This window comes from Halichoerus grypus, chromosome 8, assembly GCF_964656455.1.
Source record: "Halichoerus grypus chromosome 8, mHalGry1.hap1.1, whole genome shotgun sequence".
NCBI classification, from domain to species: domain Eukaryota; kingdom Metazoa; phylum Chordata; class Mammalia; order Carnivora; family Phocidae; genus Halichoerus; species Halichoerus grypus.
In genome coordinates this window covers 149,995,242-150,020,994 of record NC_135719.1, presented here as the reverse complement: position 1 = coordinate 150,020,994, position 25,753 = coordinate 149,995,242, and the positions used below count along the sequence as shown (strand labels likewise).

General features: G+C 46.2%; 1 protein-coding gene across 1 annotated transcript in view; it reads right to left on the bottom strand.

Moving 5' to 3' along the window:
- The window catches only part of TDRD9 (tudor domain containing 9), an 88,817-nt gene that overhangs the window by 780 nt on the left and 62,284 nt on the right, over nt 1-25,753 (bottom strand). Inside the window, exons 26-33 of the mRNA XM_078054283.1 lie at nt 24,567-24,827; nt 23,279-23,434; nt 22,445-22,515; nt 20,948-21,057; nt 20,334-20,430; nt 14,212-14,350; nt 10,236-10,354; nt 1,360-1,432 (exon numbers count right to left, since the gene is read on the bottom strand). Of these exons, the coding sequence (XP_077910409.1) occupies nt 1,360-1,432; nt 10,236-10,354; nt 14,212-14,350; nt 20,334-20,430; nt 20,948-21,057; nt 22,445-22,515; nt 23,279-23,434; nt 24,567-24,827 (1,026 nt within the window). The remainder of the gene's footprint in view (nt 1-1,359; nt 1,433-10,235; nt 10,355-14,211; nt 14,351-20,333; nt 20,431-20,947; nt 21,058-22,444; nt 22,516-23,278; nt 23,435-24,566; nt 24,828-25,753) is intronic.

The following is a 25,753-nucleotide window of genomic DNA, read 5'->3' as shown; positions in this document are numbered from 1 at the left end:
ACTACTGTGTGTCTCACAACTCACCTTTAATAATCCAGTGACCTTTACCTGAAGCTCTCGCACACACCCCTTCCTGTGTACACATGAACTGCAGCTTCATTACAGGCTTTTAAATACGTGTACATTTTCTAAAACATATCAACCTCAAAATAAAGTTCTGCTTTCAAACTAAGTCCTGCTATTAGCTTGAACACCCCGACAGAGTCTGCAGGAGAGGTGGCTGGTGCCCCTCCTGTCACCTGGGCTAAGCTCTGCGTGCACGGAGCTGGCTCCAGGGTTGGGTCCTGAGGCTCTGAGGAGGGACACTGGTGCCAAGGGGCACACGAGACAAGGGACGTTTCCTCTGGACTCAGGATGGGAAAACAGCACCTCCAGGAGCCTTTTCTCACTTCAACTGTAGCTGGTTTATTTACGAAGACGCCCTTGGCTCTAGAATTAAAGCTAGAAGCCCCTCCCTTAGTTCCTTCCCCTCAAGTAAAATTTTATTCAGTTTTTATAACTTTGCATGTAAATGTAAATGTCCAGGCACCCCAGATGGGCCCTGCCCTCCTTCACAACTGCTATAGACTGACCTGCGCCCCAAATCTATATGCTGAAGTTCAAATCCCCACTGTGATGGGGTCTGGAGAAGGGACCTTCGGGAGGTGAGTGGGGTTACATGAGGTTACAAGGGGGAGGCCCCCACGACGGGCTTAGAGCCCTTCTCAGAAGATACATGAGAGAGAGATCACCTCTCTCCACCACATGAGGATGCGTGTCTCCAAGCTCGGAAGGGGGCTCTCACCAGAACCTGGCCCAGCTGTCCTGGAACTAGAAGAAGATAACTGGGGGCGCCTGGGTGGCTCAGTCTTTGAGGGTCTGCCTTCGGCTCGGGTCATAATCCCAGGGTCCTGGGATCAAGCCCCACATCGGGCTCCCTGCTCGGCGGGAGGCCTGCTTCTCCCTCTCCCACTCCCCCTGCTTGTGTTCCCTCTCTCGCTGTCTGTCAAATAAATAAATTCTTTAAAAAAAAAAAAAAAAAGAAGAAGAAGAAGATAACTGTCTGCCGGTTAAGCCATCTCGGCTGCGGCGCACTGTGAGCCCGAGCAGACTGGGCCAGCACCGACATGTGGGGACAGCTCATCCAGACGTTCCCACTGCTTCATCCAAAGTGACAGGACCATCGCCCTGGGCCTCACAGAGAGCACGGCATCCAGAGACAGGCTGTCTGGTCCGTGACGTCACCCCATGAACAGAAGAGCCGTCCACACTGCCTGTCCCTTTCTACTCTCTCGGGACCCTCCACAACTCTTGCTCGGCACCTGCCAAGCCCGTCATTCCTGGCAGCAGGCTGTCCCCACGGCACTATGTCTCACTCACCTGATTCCATTCATATGGCTTTTCATGCCACCTAGGGACAACTCTCTGTCTTGGTTTCAATTGACAGAACAAACTAAAATTTAAAAAAAAAAAAAAAGAATTAAATCATCTTAATTATATGTCAGTAACTGAAAACACTATGATTAAAAAAAGATTTATTTATTTTTGTGAGAGAGAGCGAGAGCGAGCGAGCACAGGAGCAGGGGGAGGGGCAGAGGGAGAGGGAGAAGCAGACTCCCCGCGGAGCAGGGAGCCCGATGCGGGGCTCAATCCCAGGATCATGACCTGAGCCAAAGGCAGACGCTTAAGAACTGAGCCACCCAGGCGCCCTAAAAAAAATATTTAAATCTAGAATTACAGCTGCAGTAAGTTTTTAAAAGGTCAAGATTTATGTAGTTATGACCAGAGAACATTTTAATCCACTGTCCACTCAAAAACAGAAGAACGGAGCACAGGAGATAAGGAAGACCAAGCCCGTTCTCCCCGCGCCTTCACAGCGAGCGGCACTGCCGCGTCCCACACACGGCTGCCTCACTGAATGAAACACGCTACGTTACGTCGTCTACTCTTAGACACCCGTGTCAAGTTGGACATGCCATCAGCTTAAAAAGGCACGGAGAGATAGAGACTTCTAACATGACAGAATAAAGAAGTCTGGAAATCTTCTTGCCCCCCCAAACAACTATAAAATTTGACAAAAGTGTCCAAAAACCCACAAACCCCAAACATTTGAAATTCACCAAAAGCAAGGAAGTTGAGAAGCATTCCTTCACAAAGAACCGCTGGGTTCAGGTAAAAACAGTGGAGTGTGGGGTGGATTTCCTGCCTGGGGCTAGCTACCCCTACCCACCAGCTCAGTCTAAGACCCCAGAGCCACCAGAGCCAGACCGGCCGTGAAGACCAGCATCATCACTGCCAGACTGAGCTTACCTGATTAGGCGTAGAGGGTGAAAAACCCTCCTGTCTGGCAGCACGGTCAGTAAAAACAGTAAACCTGCTAGGACATAAATGGAGAAAGCCCACAACTCTGCTGGCCTTTAGTCACGGTCCTGCTCGGGGCCAGAGCAGACCAGAGACAACCTAGAAGCCCAGGAGAGAGGTCTTGGGAATGAGAGTACCAGAGGGCCAGACGGGCCCTCCATACATTCCCTGGGCAACCAGAAGGCCGCACACACATGCAGACAAGACCCGCGACGGCCCTGAGCCGGCCACACAGCCCTGGATGACGGGGAAGCAGCACAGATGCACAGGAAAGCCCTGGGAAAAAAATAAAAGCCAGGAAGAGTGCAAAATTGTCTGAACTTTGGCTGCATTCCCCAAGCCACACATACATCTCCTAGCAGAGGGCAGAAGCTTAAAGGCTCAAGTACTTAAGTGCAACATCTGACTAATCACTGGCTGAGCACTAAGCAATGCACGCACAAGGACAACTCCTAGTAAGCCAGGCTGAAAATAAAAAGGAGAATTGAAACAAAAACAGAACCCAGGCATTAGTGGCCTCACAAGATGGTGGGAAACCTACTCTGCAGAACCCTGCAGAATCCTATACGGGGATCAGTATCTTACACTACTATACTACATCATCTAAGTAAGAAACGGGCAGGAGACATGAGCAGCCATTTCTCCAAAGAAGACATCCAAATGGCCAACAGACACATGAAAAAATGCTCCACATCACTCAGCATCAGGGAAACACAAATCAAAGCTACAATGAGATACCACCTCACACCAGTTAGAATGGCTAAAATTAATAAGTCAGGAAACAACAGATGTTGGCGAGGATGTGGATAAATGGGAACCCTCTCTGACAGTGTTGGTGGGAATGCAAGCTGGTACCGCCACTCTGGAAAACAGTGTGGAGGTTCCTCAAAAAGTTAAAAGTAGAGCTACCCTACTACTCAGAAATTGCACTATTTCTCCAAAGGATACACACATAGTGATTCAAAGGGGCACCTGCACCCCAATGTTTATAGCAGCAGTGTCTACAATAGCCAAACTATGGAAAGAACCCTGATGTCCACTGACAGATGAATAAAGAAGAATATATATATATACACACACACACACAATAGATATACCATGAATATTACTCAGCCATCAAAAAGAATGAAGTCTCGCCATTTGCAAAGACATGGATGGAACTAGAGGGTATTATGCTGAGCAAAATAAGTCAATCAGAGAAAGACAAATACCATATGATTTCACTTATATATAGAATTTAAGAAACAAAACAGACGAACATAGGGGAAGGGAGGGAAAAATAAAACAAGATGAAATCAGGGAGGGCGCCTGGGTGGCTCAGTTGGTTAAGCGACTGCTTTCGGCTCAGGTCATGATCCTGGAGTCCCGGGATTGAGCCCCGCGTGGGGCTCCCTGCTCAGCAGGGAGTCTGCTTCTCCCTCTGACCCTCCCCCCTCTCATGCTCTATCTCATTCTCTCTCAAATAAATAAATAAAATCTTAAAAAAAAAAAAAGAAATCAGACAGGGAGGCAAACCATAAGAGACACTGAACTCTAAGAAACAAACTGAGGGTTGCTGGAGGGGAGGGGGGTGGATTGGGGTAACTGGGTGATGGACATTAGGGGGGGCGCTTCATGGAATGAGCACTGTGTTATAGGAGACTGATGAATGACTAAATTCTACCCCTGAGGGGCGCCTGGGTGGCTCAGTTGGTTAAGCAGCTGCCTTCGGCTCAGGTCATGATCCTGGGGTCCTGGGATCAAGCCCCACGTCTGGCTCCCTGCTCAGCAGAGAGCCTGCCTCTCCCTCTCCCTCTGCCTGCCACTCTGCCTACTTGTGCTCTCTCTTTCTCTGTCAAATAAATAAATAAAATCTTTAAAAAAAAATAAATTCTACCCCTGAAACTAAAAAAATATTTAAAAATTTAAAAAATAAAATGACCAATTTTCAGCAAAAAATTATGAGACATTTTGCAAGAAATAGGGATGTATGACCCACACTCAGGGGAAAAAAGCAGCCAAAAGAAGCTGAGCGGGCCCAAAAGTGGGTTTAGCACACGAAACTTCAAAGCTGCCATCGTGAGTATATAAAAAGAATTAAAGCAAACCACATTTAAAGAAATACAGGAAAATACAATGACAATGACTCAAAGATAATTGCAGTAAGAATTAAAAACTATACAAAAGAAAATCCCCAATGAGAAATTCTGGAGTTGAAAAGAACAATGACTGAAATGGAAAATCCCTTACAGCTCTCCAACACGGGCAGACCAGAGACGGCAGAATAAAACAGCAGTAAACGGAAGGATGGATCAACAGAAATTAGTCTGGGGGCGTGCCTGGGCATCCAACTCTTGACACTGGCTCAGATCGTGATCTCAGGGTCATGGGATGGAGCCCCACGGCAGGCTCCCTGCTCAGCAGGGGGTCTGCTTGAGGATTCTCTCTCCCTTTGCCCCTCCCCCTGCTCACGTGCACATGCACACATGCTCTCCTCTCTAAAACAAATGAATAACTCTTAAAAAAAAAAAAGTCTGAAGAACAGAGAGATAAAAATTGAAGAAAAATGCCCAGGGCCTCAGAGGCCCAGCAAAACCCCACCAAGTATATAGACAGGGATGAGGTGGGAGCCCCAAAGAAGGAAGGAGGGCAAGTATGGGAGGAAAACAATATTCAAAGAAATTCAAAGATGCAAGTAGGCTGTAAGTAAAAGGACAGAAAAAGATACGCATACAAACAGAAATCAGAGAGCTGGAATAGCTACATTAATATCAGACAAAACAGACTTGAAGACAACAACTCTTTCAAGAAATTTCATAATGACAAAGGACTGGCACATCCTGAAGATGCAATAATTATAAACGTATATACACGTATCTAACAACAGAGCCCCAAAGACATAAAAGAAAAGCTGACGGACTTGAAAAAAGAAATAATTCAATAATTATAGAGAGTTCAATACTCTATTTTGAATATTCATAGAACTAGCAAGAAAATCAGCAAGGACAGAAACTTGACGGCTGCCACCGCCCACCAACTTGATCTAACCAACAACCCCGACAGAGCCCTCCACCCCACAAGATCAGGCACACAATCAAATTTTCAAGTGAGCATGGAACACTTTCCAAGAAAGACTATATCTATGCTAAGCCACAAAACAAGTCTCAATAAATTTTAAAATACTCAAATCAAAGTATGTATAGTGCCTACAAAGAAATAAATTATATATCAACAATATAAGGAAAGTTGAAAAATACCCCAAATATTTGAAAATTAATATACTTCTAAATAACCCATTTGCTCAAAGAATACATCACAAAGAAAATGAAAGAATATTTTGAAAAGAGTGAAAATAGAAATAGAACATATGAGAAAGTACGGGATGCAGCTAAAACAGTGATAGAAGGGGATGTAGAGTTTTAAATGCTTGTGACAGAAAAGGTTTCAAAACAATAATCAAAGCTTCTAGGTTGTTAAACAAGAAAAAGAGCAAATTAAACCCAAAGTAATCAGAAGTAGAGGAATAATAATTATGAGAGGGAACATCAACAGAACAGAAAAAGGATAAACACGAGGAGAAAAAAACAATCTGTGAAATCAGAAGTTAGTTCTTTGAAAAGACTGACAAAATTGGTAACCTTTAGCTGAGTTAATCAAGAAAAGAGAGAAGACACACATTATCACAATCAGAAACAAAAGAAGGGACATAACTAAGGACTGGGGCGCCTGGTTGGCACAGATGGTTGGGTATTGGGACTCTTGGTTTCAGCTCAAGTCATGAACTTGGGGTCGTGGGATCAAGCCCCAAGTTGGGCTCCACACTCAGTGGTGAGTCTGCTTGAGATTCTCCCTCTCCCTCTGCCCCGCTCCCCGCACATGCACACGTGCACTCTCTAAATAAATCTTCAAAAAAAGAAAAGGATTGGGCGCCTGGGTGGCTCTGTTGGTTAAGCGTCTGCCTTCGGCTCAGGTCATGATCCTGGAGTCCCTGGATCGAGTCCCACAAGGGGCTCCCTGCTCAGCAGGGAGTCTGCTTCTCCCTCTGACCCTCCCCACTCTTGTGCTCTCTCTCATTCTCTCTCTCTCAAATAAATAAATAAAATCTTTAAAAAAAAAAAAAAGGATTATAAAAGATTCTGAACTTTATGCCAATAAGCCAGTCAATTTAAATGAACAAATTCCTAAAAGACCCAAATTACCAAAACTGACTTAATAGAAGCCCTCTGAATAGACCTAAAGCACAAGAAATTGAATTAGTAACTTAAAATTTCCCCACAAGGAAAAGTCCAAGCTGAGATGGCTTCATCGGAAAATTCTGTCAAATGTTTAAGGAGGAAATAATAACAATTTTACACAAACTCTCAGAAACAGAGTAGCAAGGAATACTTCCCAACGCATTCTTGGAATCCAGTTTTACCCTGATACCAAACCAAAGATATCAACTACAGAAAAGATATCATTATAGAAAACTATAAGCCAACAACCCTCTTGAACACAGATGGAAAAATCCTTAACAAAAATATGCTGCAAACCATCTACAAATCTATAAAAAAGATTATACACCATGTGGAATGCAAAACAGAAATGCAAAGCTAGTTTTTAACACCCAAAAAGCAAGTAATACAATATACTATATAAATTGAAAGAAAGGAAAAAAAACAAACATGATTACCTCAAGGACAACAGAAAAAATATCTGGCAAAATGCAACATGCCTTCCTGATAAAAGCTCTCAGTACACTACGAAAAGACAGGAACTTCAACCTGACATAGAACCTCTATGAAAAACCTACAGCTAACATCGTAATAGTGAATGACTGAAAACGGACCAAGACAAAGATGTTTGCCTTTCCATTTCCATTCCCATTGCACTGAGGGCTCTAACGAGTATAACAAAACAAGAAAAAGAAATTAGGAGCACACAGGTCAGTAAGAAAGGAAAAAAACTCTTTACTCACAGATATGATCCTGTATGTGAGAGAGAAATCCTAAAGAATCTCTAAAAACTACTAGCACTAATAAACAAATTTAACAAGGTCACAGGATAAAGATCAATCCATAAAAATCAATTCCTCATTTCGAGCAATGAACAATCCAAAAATAAAATAATTTCATTCACAATAGCACCCAAAAGACTAAAATACGTAGAAATAATTTAACGAAACTACAAGACCTGCACACTGAAAACTATAGAAACATGTGAAGAAGAAACAGATAACTACTAAACATTCCATCTTCATGAAGCATACAACTCAATACTGTTAAGGTGGTAATTCTCCCCACATTGATCTGCAGATCTAATAAAATCCCTACCACAATTTCAGCAGGCTTGGTGTAGAAACTGACAAGCTGATCTTAAAATGTATATGGAGGAACCCCACTAGGCTGGCTCAGTCGTGGGGCATAGGACTCTTAATCTCGGGGTTGTTGAGTTTGAGCCCCATGTGGGGGTACAGAGATTACTTGAAAATAAAATTTTAAAAATAAGTAAAATGTATATAAAAAGGAAAAGGATCTAGAATAGTAAGTGTAATTCTGAAAAAACAAGAACAAAACAGGAAGACTAACATTACCTAATTTCAGGACTTCCTACAAAGCTATAGCAATCAAGACAGCACAGTATTGGCATCAGACAGACAACAAACAGAACAGAACAGAAAGCCCAGTAATAAACCTTTACAACATTTGTGGCCAGTTGATTTTTGACAGGTGCCAAAGCATTTCAGTGGGGGAAAGTAGAGCTTTTCAGCAAATGAAGTTGTAATGAATGGATATTCATCTGTAACAAAATGAACTGGACTCTCACATCTCACACCATATACAAGCGAAATCTCGAAACAGACCAAAAACCTAAATACACCAAGTAAATATGAGAGTCAGAGGAAAAAAAAACAAAACTTCCGTGACCCTGGGCTTAGCAAAGATTTTTCAGATATAACACCAAAAACATAATCCACTTTTAATAAAAAAAGATAAAGCAGACATCATCAAAACTAAACATTGCGTTCTTCAGAAGACACCATTAAGAAAATGAAGACAAGGGGCGCCTGGGTGGCTCAGTTGGTTAAGCGACTGCCTTCGGCTCAGGTCATGATCCTGGAGTCCCTAGATCGAGTCCCGCATCGGGCTCCCTGCTCGGCAGGGAGCCTGCTTCTCCCTCTGACCCTCCCCCATCTCATGTGCTCTCTCTCTCTCTCTCTCATTCTCTCTGTCTCAAATAAATAAATAAAATCTTTAAAAAAAAAAAAAAAAAAGAAAATGAAGACAAAACACTGGGAAGATATCTACAAATGGCATATCCGCTAAGAAACTTTCAACCAGAATATATAAAGAGTTTCTACAACTCAATAATTAAGACAACTCAATTTAAAAATGGGTGAAAGATTTAGGGGCGCCTGGGTGGCTCAGTTGGTTAAGCGACTGCCTTCGGCTCAGGTCATGATCCTGGAGTCCCAGGATCGAGTCCCGCATCGGGCTCCCTGCTCGGCAGGGAGTCTGCTTCTCCCTCTGACCCTCCCCCGTCTCATGCTCTCTATCTCTATCTCATTCTCTCTCTCAAATAAATAAATAAAATCTTTAAAAAAAAAAAAATAAAAAAAAAAAATAAAAATGGGTGAAAGATTTAAACAGATATTTCACCAAAAAATATATAATTGGTTAGTAAGGATATAAAAAGATGCTCTCTATCATCAGTCATCAAGGAAACGCAAACTAAAACCACAGTGAGACACCACAGCACCTTCACTAGACTGTCAACCATGAAGAAGTATGTTGACGACAGCAAGTCCAGGCAGGGGCATGGAGACCGGAACCGTCACAGACTGCTGTCGGGACTGTAACAGGGCACACACCATGGACAATGGCTTGGCTGTTCCTCAAGAAATTAACAGGAGGGGCGCCTGGGGGCCTGGGGGACTCAGTCATTAGGCGTCTGCCGTCGGCTCAGGTCATGACCGCAGGGTCCTGGGATCGAGCCCCGCATCGGGCCCCTGCTTCTCCCCTCTGCCGCTCCCCCTGCTCCTGCTCGCATGTGCTCTAATAAATCTTTAAAAAAACAGCTTTACTGAGGTATAATTTATATACTATAAAATTAATCAATTTTAAGTATACGATTCAATCATTTTAGTAAATTTATGGAGTTGTGCAACCATCACCACAATTCAGTTTTAAAGTATCTGAGTGAACTTTGGAGGATGATCGAAATGTTGTCAAACCAAATCGTGGTCAGGGTCAGCACAACTCTACAAATGCACTCCAGCCTAAATTCCTACACGAAACCCCCCTGCCCACCTGCTCAGGACACGGTCACCCTCTTGGCAGCGGCTGTAAGGAGCTGCAAAGGAGCCTCAGTCACGGGTCCCTGCTTGTCGAGGCAGCATTCTGTGCTGCCAGGACTCGACTGTGTTGGGCATGGAGCATCTGACCTGCTGTTGACATTCCACACCCTCCCATGTACGTTTTGGGTGGATTTCTTTTAGTTTTATAAGCACTTTTAATGTTTTCTTGCATTGTTTTTTTTTTTTAAAGATTTTATTTATTTGAGAGAGAGAATGAGAGAGAGAGAGAGAGAGCATGAGGGGGGGAGGGTCAGAGAGAGAAGCAGACTCCCCGCCGAGCAGGGAGTCCGATGTGGGACTCGATCCAGGGACTCCAGGATCATGACCTGAGCCGAAGGCAGTCGCTCAACCAACTGAGCCACCCAGGCGCCCTCTTGCATTGTTTCTGATCTGGGTGCCAGTCCCTTGGGCGAATACCGAGATGGCAGGAGCACCTTACATGTGTCAAACTTCATTGCAAAGTTCACAGAAAAATATTTTTATGTAAAAATGTGAAGAGAAAAAAACTAAAATTAGCCTTTCTCACAATTGCTAAGGCAGCTCTGGATATTTAATACCTTTTAAAAAGTGTACCACTTACCCTAGAAGTTTCTGACGAGCATTATCCTGTAACTGTGCAATTCTTTCTGGCCCAAGAAACTTCAATCCATTTGGTCCATCACACACTAGCTTGTTAATAGCAGCCCTGAGAATATTAATCTGTAAATAAATGGCAACATAAATATTCATATGGTTCTACGATAACTGAATTTCATTCTATATTTAAATAATTCATTAGCATTCAGAGTTGTTCATATTCTTTTTTTTAAAGATCTTATTTATTTATTGAAAAAGAGCACGCACGAACACACATGTGTACGAGAGTGAGCAGGGGGAGGTGCAGGGAGAGGGAGACAGAGAATCTCAGGCAGACTCTGCCCTGAGCTCAGAGCCCATCACGGAGCTTGATCCCAGGATCCCGAGATCATGACCTGAGCCAAAATCAAGAGTCAGATGCTCAACCAACTGAGTCACCCAGACACCCCCAGAGTTCATATTCTTACGACTACCATCAGTATGATTTCTGGAGCAAATTATTAAAACAACACAAATAACATCAATAACCACTACCCTAATTTAAGAAACAGTAACGAAAGAAAAAATTAAAAATCAGCAAGAAAGGTTCAGAGTTTTCAGTCTAATCGCACTTGTTAAACTCATGGGATCATACAACTCAAAACCTACCTAGATCATACATATTCCTCTCGCTTTGCAATGTTTATATTGAAGCCCAAGGGGTATCTCACCCCCAGAGATATGACAAGCCATGTTTTGTTATCAGTCTTTGTCACAGTTTTGTAATAAAACTTTCCATTTTGACTAATTTGAGATCTACAAGTGGAGCTGCGAAGACAGACCAGACAATTGCCCCCAGCCCAGCCAGCAAGCGCTCACATTCCCGGTATGTGAGTCTCACTGAGAAGCCCAGGCTCCATCTGGACTGACCAGCCTCTCACCATGTCCCTTCTCTGTTCCAGGACCCGACCCAGGGCACCACCCCGCACCTGCGTCATGACTCCCCAGTGTCCTCCAATCTAGAGCAGTTTCTTAGCCTTTTGTTTTTCAAGACCTGGACAATTCTCTAAGGAGTTCTGGGCAGGTCTTTCGTGGGATGTCCCCAGCTTGGGTTTGTGTGACATTTTCCCATGGTTAGACTGAGGTGATGGGTTTTGGGGAGAATCCCCCAGACGTGAGGTACCTTCTCATCTCATCACACCGGGGCACGGGTGCCATCACCATGGCAGATCACTGTGGACCTTGAGCACTGAGCTGAGGTGGCGTCTGCCGGGTGTCTGCCCAGACTGCAAAGTCTCTCCTCTCCCTTCCCTTCCTCTTTTGCTTGGAAGCACATCGCTGAGTCCAGTCCCCCCTCAAAGTGGCGTCTGGGGGCAGATTAAGCTCTACTTCCCGGAGAAAGTGTCCACAGGTCTACTGGGAATTCTTCCGTATGCAAGATCTCTCTCTTCTCCCTCATTTGTTTATTAAATCATTTATTTATATCCTTATGGACACCCAGATAATCATCTGACACTCTGAGTTATAGTCCGATACTACATCAAACTGTCCCAGCTTTGGCCAGCAGGAGCTCTTTCAGTTGGCCCTCATGTCCCTCTGACGTGCCCCTATCCTTTTGTGAGCACTACTTCCTGGCACTGTAAGAGGCTCCAAGGCTCCTCCTCTGTTCTCCCTGCTCCAACCCTAGGGAAAACCATTTTTCCAAGGAGCCCTGGTTCCTTTTACTGGAAAATCCTATCAGAAACCAGAATCCAGGCATCAGGTTTGTTCATGGCCTTGGGGATGTCACAGCTTCTAGGCCCTCATGGGGCTAGGTGACAGATGTGTGTATGTGAAGCCACCACGCCCATACGTAACATGCATCTGTGCATGTGTAAGTTAAACACGAATTCACGCTGATGAGGGCCTGGCTCCGCCCGTGTCCTGAGGTCCATTCCAGCCCTCCTGTCCTGTCTGTAACTGCTCTGTCCAGTGAGCTGCAACCTGGCTCCCACATGCACGCACTTGCCCGCTCAACCCCATACGGTAAAGCAGTTTCAGAGCGAAGCAGCTGGACTATGGAGGGGACGGAGTTTATGAACAGCTGCTTTCTGGTGGCAGCCTTACAGTTTCCAAAGCTCCTTCTTCTCCTCAGTGCAATTACCCAACGTCTGTGTGTGTGTCTCCATCGCATACCTGAGCGCCCCCCCTTCACGAGGAGCGGTCTATGGGTTGACAGGCACATGGGGTCGTGTATCCAGCACCCGAGGACCCACAGAGCAGCCCCTCTTCTCTGCAATAACCACCAATCCGCTCGCTGTCCTACGGCCTAGCCTTCCCCAGAATATGTCACGTGAATGGGATCATACAGTACGCAGCCTCTGAGTCCTGGTTTCCCCCCGTGGAAACACGCACCTAAGACTTACTCGTGTCATTGCTCCTGCTTTTGTACTGCTGAAGAATGCCCCACTGCACGACCATCGCATGGTTTCTTTAAGCATTCCCCTACTGAAAGACATGTTGTTGCTTCCAGTCTCCAGCAACTGTGAATTACGAATGAAGCAATCAACATTCACCTATAGATTTTATGTGGATGTAATTGTTCAGATCTCTTGGATAAATACTCAGAGGTGGGATTCTTGGGTAGATGTGTTCAACTTTTATGAATCCTGTCTTCCAAAACAGGAGTTCCACTCTGCATTCCCACCAGCACCGAGCAGAGTTCCTGGTGCTCGACATGTTCGCTGACATCCTTACCATCAGGTTCTGGATTGTAGCCACTGGAACAGGCATGCAGAGGAATGTCATCGTGGTCCTGATTTGCATTTCCTAATGAACAGGATGTTGAGCATCTGTTCGTGTTTATTGCTGTCCATAGTTTCATTTAGTTACTTTTAATTACCAGGTCTTAAGACTTCCTTACATATTATGGATAAAAGTCCTTTATCACATAAATGATTCGCAAGTATTTTCTCCTGTGAACAGCGTGTCCTTTAATCCTCTTAGCAGGGCTTTTGGCAGAGCAAAGTTTTTAATTTTGAAAAAGTCCAGCTTCTCAATTTTTTCTTTAACAGACTGTGCTTTTGGTGCTGCTTCTACAAACTCACTGCTAAACCCAAGGTCATACATATTTTCTCCTGTATTTACTTCTTGAAGTTTTATCATTTTACATTTTACAATTAAGCCTATGATCTAATGAGTATCTTTAAGCCCAAAGCACCTGTAAGTAAAAGAGCAGTTAAGTCAATAAAACGAAACGCCGACTAGTGGTAACAGCAGTGCCCTCCGGGAGAAGGGTAAGCGTGGCACGGCTTACCGCAGCAGCCTTCCTTTCCCCACCCCCTCCGATGCAGTGATGCCCACCTCACCTACTTTGAACTTCTGAGAAGAAAGAGGGGTCAGGTACTCTACAGTGCTGCTCAAACTATCTGTGGTGAAGAACCAGCTTTACTCCTCACTTTGTAAAATGCAATAAAACTGAGTTACCACAACAATGAAATATAAGAATAAAAGCATACAAAATACAAGCCCAAATTTTTCATTATTAGATTCAAAAGCCATAAAATTAATTTGTCAACCTGCTTCCAAAGTTTCTAAGTGCTTAATCCTAGCTGCAGCAGGGTTGTCTGCTCCACAGGCCCCCCACTCCCGTAAGCAGGATGAAGCCGGGCAGGACTGCTGAGCAGCAAGGATAGTGCGGCTAGTCTGGACTTGGCAGGAGAGCTGGACAGAGATTCACAGCAGTCCTACTGGCCTGGCGTTTATTTCCACTGCCCAGAAAAGCTTACTGTGGCCGGAAGACCCCACAGGAGAAATTCAGAGAGCACCACCTCTGTCAGAAAGAGACTCCACGCAGAAAAGTAAAATAGGCAGGTGCAGGGAGAGTGAGCACCTCCGGGACCAGAGGCGCAGGTGTGTATCTGAAGCACCGTGTCAGACACCGTGCTCACTGCTAAACAGGTGTGCAAACCAACCACGAGGGAGAGGCAGCCGCTGCAGCGAGATGGACGCGTCAGCCTTACCTCTACGATATCTTCCACGTTGAACTGAACGTCGAACGCGAGCTCGATGTCATGCTCTGGCAGTATCGGGGCCCCTGTAGTTGGATTCCACCCCAAACCACAGAGGACTCCAGTATAGCACTTTCCATCCTGATCAACCCTGAATGAAAAGTTTTTAGAAGAATGAATATTTCAAAACTATTAAACCACTGTTTTAATATCAAAGGAACTGGCCACTGCAGTCCTCCGAAGTTCTGCCAACCCTAGTACGGCAACTAATTTCGTTTTTGTATTTTCTCTTCCAGTTTTTATACTGGAAGTAATAGAGCATACATAGTTACAAGGACAGTTAATATATCTATTAATCCATTATTTAGGTTTCTATTTCTCACTATAGCAGATAACATAAAGAATATTTTATTGCATTCAGTTTTCTTCCCTACCTTTGAATTCTTCCCTTGCGTTAAATTCTTACTAGTGAGGTTTCTGCAGAAAAGGTTATACACATATATTTATGACTTGTGAAAGAAGTCTAGCACTTAGTAAAAGCTTACAAGATGTTTGTCCCACCTTCCTATCCTCAAACAACTATACACACAATACAAAGCGTTATATCCTCGTTTCACCAAAATAGCCCGCTCTTCTCCAGCACTGTGTGCTGTCACTTCCATATTCAAAGTTTCCCTAAATCTGATGATCCTCTCCATCTCAGCTGCCACCTGCCTGGTCCAAGCCACCGCCACTTCTCACCTGGACTCATGTGACTACTTTCTGACCCATCTTCCCCACACCTACTCCTGCTTATTTGAGTCTGGTTCCCACGCAGCAGAGAGTGTTGGTTTTCAAAACAAATCCAGTCATCCCACCCCTCGCTTAAGGGCTTCCTGTGGTATCCTGTGGCATTTTGAGCAAAACCTGAGCTACTCCGAGCCACAGAGCGTCCGGTCTCTGCTTCGCTCCCCCCATATCATCTCAAACCACATTCTCCCCCTACCAACCCCTGCCCAGGCTCCAGCTTCTCTGACTTCCCTACAGGCCGGTCAGGCTCCCCGAGAGGGGAACCCTTCCTCCCCCCCGCCATGCCCCCAGAGCCCTCTGCCCCCAGGCTCCTTCTCCTATCCCAGGTGTTAATTTCAAAGCCAGCACCACAGCCCAGAACAGGATCTGCTTTACAAAACAGTCACCAAAGTGTCTCTTTAAATAGTTATGTTCCCCACATGATTTTTAATAGAACATAGATTTAATTTCAATTTACAGAAAATCTTTCCAGAAAAGAGGTAACAGCCCCGGGTCACCAACAGTAAGACTAACGGCTTTTCATCACGGTTAATAAAATGCCACATCACCTCCAGCTCACTAACTGCTGCTGACACTTACATGGGTCCCTCATATGTGGTAACAAACGCGTATCAACAAGGAGAGTCCCAAAAGATTCAACCTTGAACTGACCCATACCAAGGTAGTAATCCTCTGCTCATCGACTCTAAACCTTAAATCAATAAAGCTAACCAAAGCACTGGCTTTAATTTTTTCCTGGGGATTCTAAAAACTCATGTGGACCTAGTAAGTAATTAGGACCACGGAAATATTTTTACTTCCTCTATAATACATATTTTAAGCTCTGACCGAGAACTGCCCAAATCATGGAACAAAAGCCTCGTGTGCTGCATGAAGATACAGCCAAGGACATGCCAGAGACATAATTCATTCTGAGACAACTTACGTAAAGGAACTCAAGTTTACATAAGCTGACAACTGCTATGCTTGGAAGAGCTAACATCTCCAGACAATTAGGTTTAAAATAAATACAACAGAAGAGCAACCTGTACTGTAAGCTAATAATCTAGAACTCCCCACAGGAGCCAAGGAAGGAAATGTATTTCCTCAAAAGTTAAATGTTAGTCAATCTGAAACTTCCATATAAAAAAGCTCTGTTAAATATTCTGCAGTGTGCATTGTATTAATCTACAAAGTTCAGCTGGCCCTTGAACATGGGTTTAAACTGTGCAGCTCTAGTCATACATGGATTCTTTCCAATGAATACACTGGAAAATTTTTGGAAACTTGTTGAAAAACAATTTTTCTCTAGCTCACTTGATTACAAGAATGCGGCATAACATACACATAACATATAAAGTAAGGGTTCGTTGGCTCTAGGTTATCAGTAAGGCTTCCCCTCAACAGCAGGCTATGTTGTTTAAGGGACAATTGTATTTGTTAAAAGTCTACTGATATTTCCAAATCCTGCTGCGGCTACTCCCTGGGAAGGAGCTTCCCGGTGATGCTGCCCAAACAAGCGGAAATAGGACGGACACACTCACAGCACCGACCATCTGTAGAGTGCTGCCTGGCCCCAGATGCTGTCCTGAGCACTCTATATCTCAGGGAGCACCCCCATCAGCTCCCGACAGCCCTTCCTCACAGACAGGGAAACCTCAGAGGCGGAGACCCTGCCCAGGTCTGGCAGCACGTGGCAAGCCAGAGAGCAAGGCCGGGTGCACCTGCTGCCACATCCTTCCCACCAGACCCAAAGTGCCCCCTCTTACCACACATGCCCACCACCTCACACTTCCAACATTTAGAGGCACCTCTGCGTTATTCTCAAGTTTTCTAAAGCTTTTTAAAAACGAGAGTTAGGGGCGCCTGGGTGGCTCAGTCATTAAGCGTCTGCCTTTGACTCAGATCATGATCCCAGGGTCCTGGGATCGAGCCCCACATCGGGCTCCCTGCTCAGAGGGGAGTCCGCTTCTCCCTCTCCCACTCCCCCTGCTTGTGTTCCCTCTCTCACTGTGTCTCTCTCTATCAAATAAATAAATAAAATCTTAAAAAAAATAAAAAATAAAAACAAGAGAGTGAGATCACGGTTTTCTTAAAGAGCAGTACACGACTACACCGTAACAATTCAGACGGAATGTCACCGTACAGAAGGGCATGTCGTACAGACGGCGGGGTCAGCAGTTCCCATCCTCCGGGCTATTCTCACAATGGAAAGCTGACACTTTCCAGTGACAAGTGGGCTCTGTGGTCCCGCACCCTGGGTCTGGGTGGGACGGGGGCACTTCTGAGGCTGGTCATAAAAGAGGACACAGCTCCCACCCAGCTCTCTCTCAGGACGCGGACCTTTGGCACCCAGCCACCATGCCTGAGGAAGCCCCAGTGAGCCCACGCAGATCCTCCCCACAGGGAGGCCCTCGGGAGCCTCAGGAGCAGGACCAGGCCTCCAGCCCCAGGCCAGAATCAACCACCAGACACGTGAGCAGAGAAGCCAAGGCCTGATTTCCACCCCTCCGCCACTGGGGCCTCCCGTGCCGAGGAGGAGAGGAGGCGTCCCTGCTGAGCCCCGTCTGAGTTCTTCCCACAGCACCGACAGGGCTGCTGTGCGTAACGGTCATGCAGCCAAAGTAAGCGGCACAAACAGTAACAGCAAAGTTCCCTTTAACCCACTCCCATTAATTCTTCACAGTTTTGCCCGGTGGGGCTGGAGCGCTGCCCTGTGGAAGCCGCCAGAACAGCCAGGCCGACACCCCCGGTGGTGCCCTCCCCACCAGCCGCGAGAGCCCAGGGGAGGTAAGGTGGCGCCACGACAGCGCGCCGAGCAGAAGCTGCCCTTCCTGCAGACGCCAGGCTCGCTACTGTGGAGCATCTCACTCTCGCCGGGGACAACAGCACTGAGGCCACCAGAGCGGACACGAGCGAGGACGCTGAGGGAAGCACGTCGGGGAAGGGGCCGCGGGAGCCGCAGGAGAGGCGAAGCCCGCCGGGGCCGGGGCTCCGAAGGGAGGCTGGAGGCAACAGTGACAGGAAACCTGCGCCCTTCTTGAGCCACCAAGGTCTGGTCCCCAGACTGGCGGAAAGCAAGGGGGAGGCGGTGAGAAGCGCAGAGGAGGGGCCGGGTCAGTGGTCCCCAGGTGCCAGACGGGACCGTGGCCTCTCGTGGCTCTCTGCTCTGCTCGTGGCGATAACCAGCCCCCCACACACACACCCCACTGCACACTGTGCTGGAGCAGCAGAATCTCCTTCTGGTCTTCAGTTTGCCATCAACCTTGACAGGACAGTGACAGAGCTGCCCCAGAGGCCGTGGGCTCTGTGTGGGGACAGCTGCCTGCCAGCCACAGCTGGCCCGGGGGCCGCGGCCGGGAGGGAAAGCCGCTCAGGCAGCCACTCTGCCCTGAAGGGCCGCTGGGGCGCAGGCCTCGGGTGGGAGGAGGGAGCTCGCCCACATCAAACCCCCTTTCCCTGCAAAGCCCCTCGAATAACGGCTCTTACCAACTCATCAAGTTAAAAACGCTCACTCAACTCATTAGAGGCAGACTTGCGATAACAAAGCACCAGGCCCCATCTTCCCCTCCTGGGGACCACCTAGCTGAGCCTCTGCGTCTGGCCACCCAGTGTCACCCACACGGTCACAGAAACTACCCCATGCTGGCTCGTTTAAACTAAACTCAACAAAATGAATACAGAGTATCAGCTACGTGCAAAGTGCTATGTACTGCTTCTATATAACCTTCTCCTAGCAAGCTTGTTTTGTTCTAAAAAGATAGTATTTTAAATACCAATTATTTCCATGTTTCTTAAGTGTCTCTGTAACATAAACCCCTTGCACTCTGGAGATTTAAAAATAATACACCATGTCACACATACCCTCCAAAAGGTCATATTTAAAAGAAAAGTCCGAGCAGAACCTTAGTCTAATGAGAGAAGCAAGGCGAGTGTCAGGAACAGTCGGTGAGGAATTTGTGTTCACATATTCACTGAGTCGCTCCCTCCTTCCACACAGTAGCATTCTTCCTTGTTAGATAATCACATGTAATGCACTGTTTTTATAGGTTTGTCTCCCCTGTGAGGACTCAGAAGATAAATATCGTCAAGATATTTATCACATCATTATTGTAAAATGAGAGAGAAGCCCAATTCCAACATTTAAAGGCAAATTAAATCCTTTCGGGACAAGAGCGGGTCAGAAACAATTGCATATGTAAATAAAATAGGGCAGTGTTTATAAAAGCCATTTTATGTCCACTCAGTGGTATATGATGCAATTTTATTTTAATATTTTATTATTCTATTTATTTATTCACTAAATATTCTATTTTAATATTTATTCCATTTTAATAAATTCTATTTTAATAGATATTTACAAAGATGTCATAATAATGTCAAAATGCTTCTATTTGTGCAAAAGACGCAGTATAACAAAAACCTAAAAACAAAAAATGTATATAATTATCCTGAAAATAAATTCACTAAATGTTTAAAAATGATATGGTTTTTCTCATTCAGCTTTTTCCAGATTTTTCTAAGTAGTAGATATTTTCAGTGCAAAAAAAGAACATACACAATCGTCTTCTACGCTGAAAACGACCACTATTTGAGACTGTGCTAGCAGACTCTGAGGAGGCACATGGCGAGAGGGCTGAGCAAGCAGCGGGGCTGGGCCGCCAGCCACCAGCTGCCCCAGCCATGTGTCTCCTTGGGGGCGTAAGCCTTCCTCAAGACCCGACCTTGGTCCTCTGTAGCTGTCGCCTCCCTGCAGAAGCCCATCAGCGCTTCCCCAATGGTAAGTGCTCTCTGCACACACCGAATGTCAAATAAAGACCACATGACGTGGCCGTCCCCACGGTAAGGATGCTGTCGAGGGCTCTGCTCCTGCTCACACAGCTCCCTCTGCTAAAGCCTTCAGGACAAATTCCTGCTTCATCTCAACACCAACAAGAGCTACAACTGGCAAAGCGGTCTGCCCTCTTACCCTCCAGTTACCATCACCAGTGGGACTGACAAGGCGGCCTGCTGCCAACTGGGAGCAAGAAAATGGAGAGCCACCTTCACGGCCCCTTAACAACAGGCAACCATCTGCACGTTATTCATCCTGAGCCTATTCCCAGCTCCTGATTTTCTTTCTCCAGCCCCGCTGGTCTTCAAGCCCCCGCGTGATGCTGTCTGTCTGTACGGGAACCAAGCCCAAGTGTAGGTACGTCAGTACCAGGAACGCCGCCTCAACCACACTCCAGCCCGGGGAAGCTCAACGAGAGCCACAAGTGCCCTGTCCAGGTGCTCTGTGTCTCCTCTCCCAGAGGAGGAGGAGAGGCGCCCGCTTCTCCCCCCTGGGGTTCTCACTTCACAAAGCCTGGACAGAACGGACGAACCTTAACTCCATCACCGGTGCAAACAGTGCGCTGAGGAGAGCCGGGAGGCCGGGAATGTGTGGCATCAGAGAGGTCTCTCTCAGCAGCATGGTGGACCCTGTTGGACAGTCAACAAAGGCGACGTCAGGCACAGACTTCACTCTGCAGAACGTCACGCCACGCCCCCCCCGGGCACACTCCTTATCCCCTCCCTCCACGGAGTCCGTCCCCGTGGGCACGGCCCCACAGCCAAGTGCACCCTGCAGCATCCGCCTGGCCAGCATGCTGCAACCTGCGTCCTGTTGGGGACAACGTTTGTGTGGTTACTCTTCTCTTCCCTTCCATCAGGCTTTTGGGTTTGTTCCAGGGCCAAGAACCTGGATCTGTTCTACTTGGTAGACAAGCATGATGGAATGAATGAGGATCAAGAAATCAATACCCACACCCTTGTACAAAAGGAAAGGTGATGTGCTCCATTTCTTAAACTTGTATCAGCCAACGCACTCAGAAAACAGCCTGAAAATAGAGCACAGGCACATAAATGTGCTTGCTAACTATAGGATAAATCATTCCTAGTAACAGAGGAGAGGGAGGGGGAGACAGAGCAGATGATGAGGGAACACAGCCCGACTCACCGGTTGCATTGACGGAAAGGGAAGCTGCAACCAGCATCCTCTGGTGAAGGTCCTCGGGGGCATCGCTGATGACGACAGAGTTGATGCTTTCCTTCTCAATCCAAACACATCTGAAAGGGGCATCGTCAGGGGACAGAGGCTGATCCACCCGCTAGGCAATGTGCTATGCCCAACCCCCGAGCTAACACATGTCACAGACACAAATAGGCGAGTGCAGCACTCAACAGGTGAAAGCTGTTTAACATCCAAGTGTCCTTCATGCCTCCTGCTCTTCATCCAGCACCACCACCCTCTCCACCCTCATCTCTCTCCCGCTCCCGGGCCTTGAGCACCACACCACCCACACGCTGACAACGCCCCCTAGGCTCCCGGCCACCCGCCCCTGCTCAGCAGAGGCCCCGCCGCCACCCAGGAAGGGCATCCTCCACTCTTCCCCTTCCCACGTCACTGAGTCTAATCACACGTCAGGCTGTTGATTCCACGCCCGAAGCTCTCATAAAGCAGTCTGTCTCTGCACCTCCTGCCATGGACTCAGCATGGTCCACAACGTACCCACCCAGGATTACAGCAGTGACCAGCCTCAGAAGTACGCTCCTACCCGAGGACCCTTCTACTCCCAAACCCAATGCATTCTTCACACTGGGCTCTGCAAGCCTTAAGGGGCCTACAGACCATCTACAAATCTTATGAAAATGCAGGCTCTGTGCAAAAGAGGCCTGAGCTCTGCATTTCTGAGAGGCTCCAAGAGATGCCTATCCTAGAGGGTTTGCCTCTTAGCCGAAGAGAGTGTTTAAAACACACATAAGGCTTTCCAACGGTCTTCAGATAAAGTCTGGATCTTGCTTACGAAGCTCGTCCCCATCTGCCACAGCTCTGCGGTCCTTCTGCTTCCCACCCACTCTCCAACCTCACTACGCTCATTCTGAAGTACAAAGTCAAACTGAGGCCAAAGCCCACACTGAGTAACGCCCTCCAGCTCGCCTTCACCTCCCCACTCACTGACTGGAAACCTCCATGGCCTCTCATAGCCTGAGTGTGTTCAGGGGCCCCTTGAGATGCTTTCATAATGTTCTACAGCCCCTCTCATAATGTTCAAAAGCCTCATCAACCCTTCTTCTGAGGACCCGTTTTCCCTTGCATACCATCCCCACCAGACACACAATTTTAGGGATCACACTGAGTGTATTTTGTTCACTGTTGTTCCCCTCAAACCATACACTGTTCCCAGAACACAGCAGGCATTCACAGGTTTACTGAATGAAAATCAATTATAATAAGAACAGAAAAAATGAGGCCCTTGTTAGAAGATACTCAAGAATGTCTTACACAGAATGCGTATAAGAGAAAGAGTATCTCAGATTTGGAGCTAGGAGAGGAATGAGAAGGAGCTGGAAAAGGGAAGGTTTCAACAGTTTAAAGAAAGATTAGTTTCTGTTAAGCTCTGTAAATATAGGAGCAGAGAAAAAAAAATCCATGGGGAACCTAAGTTAATCACACCTGAACTTGGATATTCTGGTCAAACTATGACACTTCAGTTCATAAGGGTTAAAAGGCCCATGAAGTATCGCCTGTCGATAAAAAACATGCAAAATGTTACCAACAGGCAAGTTATTACTTAACATACATTTTAAAAATCCAAAAGTTAGCTCACGTTTTAAAAAAGAAAACAGCTACACCTTAGTTATAACGTCTTCAAGATGCAGTGGGGGAAAAAAAATGTCTTATGGTGCTTTTCTGGGATGCAGTGATTATTATTTTCAGTGGTTTCTCTAACATTCCTCAATAGATATACTTAAGGAACAGTTTGGCCAAACAAAGGAAATACTGCCAAACACTTCAGTAGAAGCATTATCCTTTTCAATGTATCAGACTAATCCGATTGAGTAGGAAGCACGGAGAGCACAGGGCCAGGGGCTGGGGTGGCGAGAGGGGAGCCCCCGAGCAGGGGCAGGAGGGTGTGCGGCCGCCTATTCTCGGAGACAGGCAGGTGCAATGACTCCAGTGCCCGCTGGGGCTGGGCCGCCTCCCCGGCTGGGGCACCTCCACGGTGGGCCTGGTTCTCCACAGTCCATACACTGCTTCCTCCAACTGGGTAAACAAGCACAGGTTGCCTCTGGAAAGGCTGGTTTAAACAAAAGAACTAGTCTAAGCATTTCTCTACACTAAACCCCAGGTTTTTCCCTTACTAAGATAAGCGCCATTGTGAAAAAAGTACCAACATCGAAAACCAGGAAAGAAAAGCCCACCATGACTACTAGTTATGACTCAGCATATAAATATAAAATCACTTTAAGTTTTAAATTGTATTTTAAAGCAGCAACTATAAATTACCTTGCAGTTGGGGGCACCCAGTTTATTAGAAGAAAAGCTCTCTAACAAAACCCGGATCAGGTACTTTTCATCATCCTTCACGGGAGATGATGTAGACAAGTCTGCCATGTTTTCTACGGACTTGGAGAAGAGACCCTTGAGAGCTTCATGGCTTTGCTGAGCAGAATAAGCAAAGTTCATTTTGCTAAAAGGAAAAACTGTATTAAAAGTACTTTATTCCAAACTAATCAAAGTATTTCACAGGCATGACCTTATTCTTAGCTGATTACTAGGTCACTAAGGTCAAGAGTAAATTTTATCAAGTAAGCACATTTTAAGATTCAAACAAAAAAAATAAGACAGGATTCATTTAAGGCTCAATTCACCAGGGCACCTGGGTGGCTCAGTCGGTGAAGCATCTGCCTTCAGCTTAGGTCATGATCCCAGGGGCCTGGGATCGAGTCCAACATCGGGCTCCCTGCTCCTCGGGGAGTCTGCTTCTCCCTCTGCTTCTGCCCCTCCCCCTGGCTTGTGTGCTCTCTCTCGCTCAAATAAATAAAAAAATATTTTTTTAAAAAAAGGCTCAATTCATCAGCCTTTACTACCTTTCAGTCATCAGAAAACTGAAGAGAGTGAAAAACAGCTCTTAAAAGAACTTTCTGTACACAACACTTCTGCTCCACACCAGGAACACTCCCAGAATCCCGAAAGGGTTTCTCACACATGGAAATACCAAGTCCAGCCAGCTCTCTGGCTACTGTTCTGTTGCCTGTTTCCCCTTTCCTTAATCCCAGCCCCACCCCATTGTCAGCAGAAATTACAGAAGGAAAATAAATGGCCTTCTACATCTGACTCAAAGGTGGCATCTCTGAAACCTTCAAAGGAAAATAGCTTCAGAACTGATTTTGAAAGAAATGGCTGAATATCATTTTGAAATATTTGAAAATACTTGAAACAAATATCTTATTAATTGCTTTCATTAGGGAGCTAAATCTTGGAATCCATTACAGAAAAAACAACTCCCCAAATAGAGAACATTTTTACATCTGATTTTCATTCTAAGAAGAAACAAATAGCCTAATAAAAGGAAACTAACAAGAGCAACACCCAGTCACCATAATTTAGTGTCAAAGAAACCTAGAAGGCACTTAAAATGTACGACAAACACTATCTCGCTATTCATCCATCAGCATCCTGAGAGAGGAAAAATGGCGCCCCCACTTCTCCACTGCCCCTCCCACAAACACACACACGCACGCACATGTGCACCGGCCACATGCGCTCCCACAACCAGGATGAACATGCGTACCCTGGACTCATAGGGCTCCTCCACGAGCTCAGCGTAGCCCTCCTTGATGAGGACGTCTCTTACGTTGACGGTGCCCTGGGCCCCCGCGCAGCGGTACACGTCCACATGCAGGACGCTGTGCACAACAGAGAAGACCCTGACGAGGAGTGCGCAGCCGCTCACCAGGGAGGCAAACCGCTGGCTGGCCCCACCGCTCCAGTGCTCACCACACACGAGAGACTTTGCAGAGGGGCGCATTTTGCAAATCTTAAATTCCAATGCCTACAGGACAGAAGAGCATGGCTGAACCAGCTTTATAAATGAGTGAAACACTCACCCCACATACTGCTGAAACGTGGCCCTGAACATGGATCTTCACCAACGTTCTCATAAAAATCCTACTAAAAACAATTTTGGTCCATTAACAGATGAGTGGATAAGGAAGATGTGGTGTAGACATACAATGGAATGTTACTCAGCCATCAAAAAGGATGTGATCTTCCATTTGCAATAACATGAATGGAGCTAGAGAATATTATGCTAAGTGAAATAAGTCAGAGTGAGAAAGACAAATACCATATGATTTCCCTTATATGTGGAATCTAAAAAACAAAAGAAACAAACAAAAAGCAGAGACAGACCAAAATACAAAGTGGGCTGCCAGAGGGGAGGGGGATGGAGGGTGGGCAAAACGGGGGAAGAGGCGTAGGGAATAGAGCTTCCAGTTACGGAGCGGACGAGTCACTGGAACCAGAGGTGACAGCACGAGTGCGGTCAGGGGTATCGCACTTGTGCCGCACGGTCACAGACGGCGGCTACCACTGTGCGAGCACAGCAAGAGTTTCAGAGTCGGACTCACCGTGTGGCACATCTGAAACCAACGTCATATTTTGTGTCAACGATAATAGATAAGTAAATGATTATATATATTTAAAAAAAATTGGGGGGGGATTTCACAAAGTGAGGATTTCACAGGTAAAGATACTGGATGTTGCTTTTTCAACCCAAACAGAAGTTTGGACTGCCTTCTGAACGGTTTCCGTACCAACAGAGGGCACGCAGGTACATCTAGCCCACCCAAGTTCTAGCTGTTTACAACACAACCAAAAACCTCAGAGAAAGTATTTGAAATTAAATTATTTCAGTTAAACAGCTACTTTTTTGCTAAGTGTAAAACCACTCTCCATATATTTTAACTCACTCCACAA